Source organism: Ctenocephalides felis, unplaced genomic scaffold, assembly GCF_003426905.1.
Source record: "Ctenocephalides felis isolate EL2017-DRISC unplaced genomic scaffold, ASM342690v1 CF-g0.4_SCAFFOLD_01604, whole genome shotgun sequence".
NCBI classification, from domain to species: domain Eukaryota; kingdom Metazoa; phylum Arthropoda; class Insecta; order Siphonaptera; family Pulicidae; genus Ctenocephalides; species Ctenocephalides felis.
This window is the reverse complement of record NW_020537758.1, coordinates 39,779,140-39,783,492: the sequence shown is the minus strand read 5'-3', so window position 1 is coordinate 39,783,492 and position 4,353 is coordinate 39,779,140. Positions and strand designations below refer to the sequence as shown.

General features: G+C 29.0%; 1 protein-coding gene across 1 annotated transcript; it reads left to right on the top strand.

Annotated features, from left to right (window-relative positions):
- Positions 1–1,234: 1,234 nt before the first annotated feature.
- Positions 1,235–3,883, top strand: LOC113373734. Its single transcript, XM_026614010.1, has 8 exons — positions 1,235–1,294; positions 1,818–1,941; positions 2,038–2,177; positions 2,231–2,324; positions 2,558–2,706; positions 3,112–3,239; positions 3,510–3,692; positions 3,807–3,883. The coding sequence occupies exons 1-8, from the start codon at positions 1,278–1,280 to the stop codon at positions 3,881–3,883; spliced, it is 912 nt and encodes a 303-aa protein (XP_026469795.1). The 5' UTR covers positions 1,235–1,277.
- Positions 3,884–4,353: the final 470 nt, after the last annotated feature.

Here is a 4,353-nt window from a genome sequence, read left to right as displayed (position 1 = left end):
AAAAAGGAATTTGTTTCTAATGTCTTTAATTATATGGTGCATACGCTTTCTGCAATATCGAGCCACGGTAAGTAATAAAGAATTAATTTAAAATAATATTTGTTACATACTAAGAATAACTAGCTGTAAGTGGAATTCTGTCTTAAGGCAATTAGGGCATCGTGCCTTGGGGCAAATTGCTGGAACTTCCCGTACCAAAAATTATTATTTTTTTTTTAAAACGATTAACATTTTTGAAAAAAAATTACTTTGAAAAAATAAGATTTTTGAGAAACTATAAATTGGACAAAAAATTAGTTTTATTTTGAAAAAAAAAATTTTTTTTTTAAAAATTTTTTTTTTAAAAAAATTTGTTTTTTTTGAAAAAAATTTTTTTTTCTTTATTTTGACATATTGTGGAAGATCTGAACTTTTTTTTCAAAAAATCGTACTGCTTTAACTACATAGGGACAAAATATAAAGCGCGTAAGCGCCGCGTCGCTGTCTAACGCATAAGCATTGGTACGGAACCGATAGGAATGTTAACAAAATGTTATTATTGTTAAAATCTCTATAAAATGTCTGATAATTTGATGTGCATATGTCTAATGATCATTTTTGACCGCCAAATGGCTCATTTTTTTACTTTTCCTCTATATCTCCGAAACCGCTGGACCTACCTTCATGAAAGTTGTATCGATTCTTCATCTCTGTCAATACAAATAAAATGTTTTTTGAATTATTAAAATCGGACGCTCCGTTCTCTTAACAACTGAGTTACCGTTTTCGGAACTTTTGCCCCGTATCTTCGGAACGGCTTGACCTGCCTTTGCCAAAACTAATCAGCACGTCTTTATCAATACGGATCGAATGTTTTTTGAATTATTCAAATCGGTTGATCCGTGTTCCCGAAATCGTCGACGAAAATTTGTATCCGCACATACATACAACACTACATACAGCAATACACACACAACACACACACATTTAACATCGAGGCTTACTTTTGAAAAGTTACAAGTATACTTTGTATATATAATACCTTCTCTGGTCAAAATAAGTATTATTTTATACTTATGGAAATATATGTATATATGTCAATAAAATATTTTTGTGTAGTATTATATGGTTTATACCTGCATATTCTCTGTGTGGATGACGATGCACGTTGCAAAGCACTTCTGGAGTCGCCTTGAGGAACGCCCAACTATTACTTCCGTGGAACGAATAGATTTGAATGGAACACAACTTTTCCAACAATTACATTATGTCCTCATTGGAATGTTAATCAGACTGCTATGGAAATATTTGCCAGGTGATTTAGTTTTCATATTATATTTATTATTATATATTATTTATTATTTATAATTATATTATTATTTTCCGAACTAAAGACCGTTCGTATCATAGATAAATAAGTATAAATGTTCCTATAGAGCAGTTCTTCAATATATGTACACCCAACCATACTTATCTATAACTAGTTTTTGAGCTGTTTGAGATCAAAGTATCCTCAAATATAATTTCAGTGAGTTTTAAAATATTGTTATTCTTAATGATCAAATTATATTTATTTACATTTCTTTAGATCAATAAGGAGGCTTTTAATTCAGAGTATTCAAATAAAATCAAGAAATATCAACAATAACTAATAAATGCATGCGCGGATTCTATGATTTTTATTTAGTGCACATATATTGTAGTCATGAAGTAATTGAAGAAACAATATTATTTTATATGAATTATATTTGAAATTTATTTTCGCAGGAAACATACACATTTTTATTAATATTTATCAATATGCCAATATTTATTGTTATATTTTTTGCAATTTTCAGGCAATATTCTATAAATAACACATCAGGACTACAAAATTTCTTACGAAAACTCATTCAATTTGATAACAGAAAACATTTTGATATTCCTGAATATGATGAACTTCCCAGTCATTTATATCTAGAGGTAAAATATTTCAATAATATCTTTACCTTCGAGAAATGGAAATTAAAATTAAGTTTTATAAGAAATTTATTACAATTGATATTTTATAATTTTTAGGCATTAAAACAAATAATCAGTGATGTGAAAGCGCCAGCAACGACTGGTGAAGGCATCGTTTTAAGAAAATCTCGTGTCAGCGGAACTGTAGGAATATGTTATGCATTTAATAGTGAAATTGCTCATAAATTAGATAAAAGGTAAAAAATTATGCATATTATCATAAGCAACATGTTAAAGTTTTCTTTTCTAGGAATATCGATATAGATTTACCGGACATTATGAAGGTGCACGCCCTTGATAACGATGCATTTGCTCAAATTCTGGAAATGGAAGCTGGCTATGATGTAGGTATTTATCTGGGTAATTGAAAATTTTCATGAAGTATTATTTTTTTAAATTGGTGGTTTATTAGCATTGTTAAGAAAAATGCTGTAAAAAAATTGTGTTTAAGAAGTATGTATCATTACAACAGCTTTCGGAAGAAATTACTGTAATCTCAATTTTTTTTTTTGAATTTTACGTTTGATTAAATTGTATATGTACAAGCAATTACTTTATTTTTGTGAAAATATTTTAGATTTACGCCCATAGTCCTTACGAAATTGCAGCAAAAAATGGTGCCATAAAATGTCCTGTATTGAATTCGTGCTTTCTTCAATTTAAAGCAATTTCGCTCGTTTGTGCAGAAGGAGTGAAAAAACTATCTATTGAACAACGGAAATGCAGGTAGATATAAAATATTATTAAATTTTTTGTCGATAATAAAACATATTTTTGAAAGTACTCGCGCCCGAAGAAAAATAAATTTCTTTTGTTTCTTGAGAACTTAAAGCATCAACTGTATCATATGTATGATGACCATAGGTTCCAGATTGGTCGGGACAGTCCCGGATTTACATTACCTTATTTCCCTGACTTTTTAAAAAACAAGTTGATCCTGGATTCAGACTTTCTATTCCGGATTCAATTTTATTGTTATTTTTTTTACGCCAAGTCTCAAGCTTCTGTCCCGGATTAAAAAAGAAGTCACCTTAGTTATATGACAAAACTTGATGTAAAACGTTTGTTAAGTAATAATAATTGTCAATTCAAATTATGTTAAAAGGTCTTGTTTAAACAATTTTATCATAGGTTGGCAGATGAACCAGAAATTGGATACCACTGGCCTATATACACCCATGATATTTGCAAAATGGAGGCAGAAGCTCGAGAAAGTCTAAAGCTGTGCGGTTGCATTAATTTTCTTATACCCCCATTGGGTATGTATTATTATAGTAATATAGGCATAAATATTGGCCATAAAAAATATTTATTATTACCAATATTTTGGTATATTTATGCAAGGCATAACGTTTTGTTTTAGAAGGGGAAAAAATATGTAACGTGTCAGGGATGAGATGTCTATATAATAATGCTGGTGAGCTCAAACATATATATATAAGTCAGAATAAAGTTAGGATCAAGCTAGGATCGAGCTGACTCTATTATCATGTTAAATATATGTGATTTTAATAAATATACTTTTCTAGCACGTCTACACGACATAACTCAAAATACATTGTGCTTGCCAAACTGCGAGAATACCTACTACACATTTCATAGTGTGCAGAGGGTGTCTTGGTTTCAAGGATCAAATTTGCGATGGGAACTCCAAAGTTCACCACGTGTTCGTTTTAAGCGGAATGTGATATTTGACAAAGGTGATATGTTAGGTATGTTTAAATTTTTATATATAACTATATTTGTGTGAATATATTTGTGTTTGAGATCAAATTAACTTTCAAAGAATATGTATCATATATTCTTTTTTTTATAAGTATTTTTAGGAAGTACGATTGGATTGTTCCTCGGGTGTAGCATGTTGACGTTAGTTGAAATAGTTTCTATGGAACATTGCAAATAATATGGCGAGCAAAATGCAAATTTCAATACACTTAATGCAATCATTTTATTGTCTTAGATCTTGTAAAATAATTGTGAAATGAAAAAATATTAAATTATTAAATATTATCACTATTATTATATATATATATATATATATATATATATATATATATATATTATATATAATGTATATAAAAATATATTTACATGGCGTATCTATTAAATAGTCATTTAGGCACATATGATTTTCGGATACTAGGGATCAAAATAAGATACTTTGCCGAAGAAACCATATCTCTAAAATGAATTCAGATGCCCCGTGAGTGCCCCACTTTAATATATATATATATATATATATATATATATATATACAATTAATAAAATATATGCCTTGCATATCATTGTTAACTTATTTCATATATGTGATTTGTAATAAATGCGGACAATTATTAACTGGGTCATATGGAATACATACAGAAGCCTTATCTC

Bases quoted from the DNA above. Each gene is read 5' to 3' on its own strand.
- LOC113373734 (XM_026614010.1), top strand. The intron at 2,325-2,557 runs GTAGGTATTTAT...AAAATATTTTAG, and splicing joins AAATGGAAGCTGGCTATGAT to ATTTACGCCCATAGTCCTTA. The intron at 2,707-3,111 runs GTAGATATAAAA...ATTTTATCATAG, and splicing joins ATTGAACAACGGAAATGCAG to GTTGGCAGATGAACCAGAAA.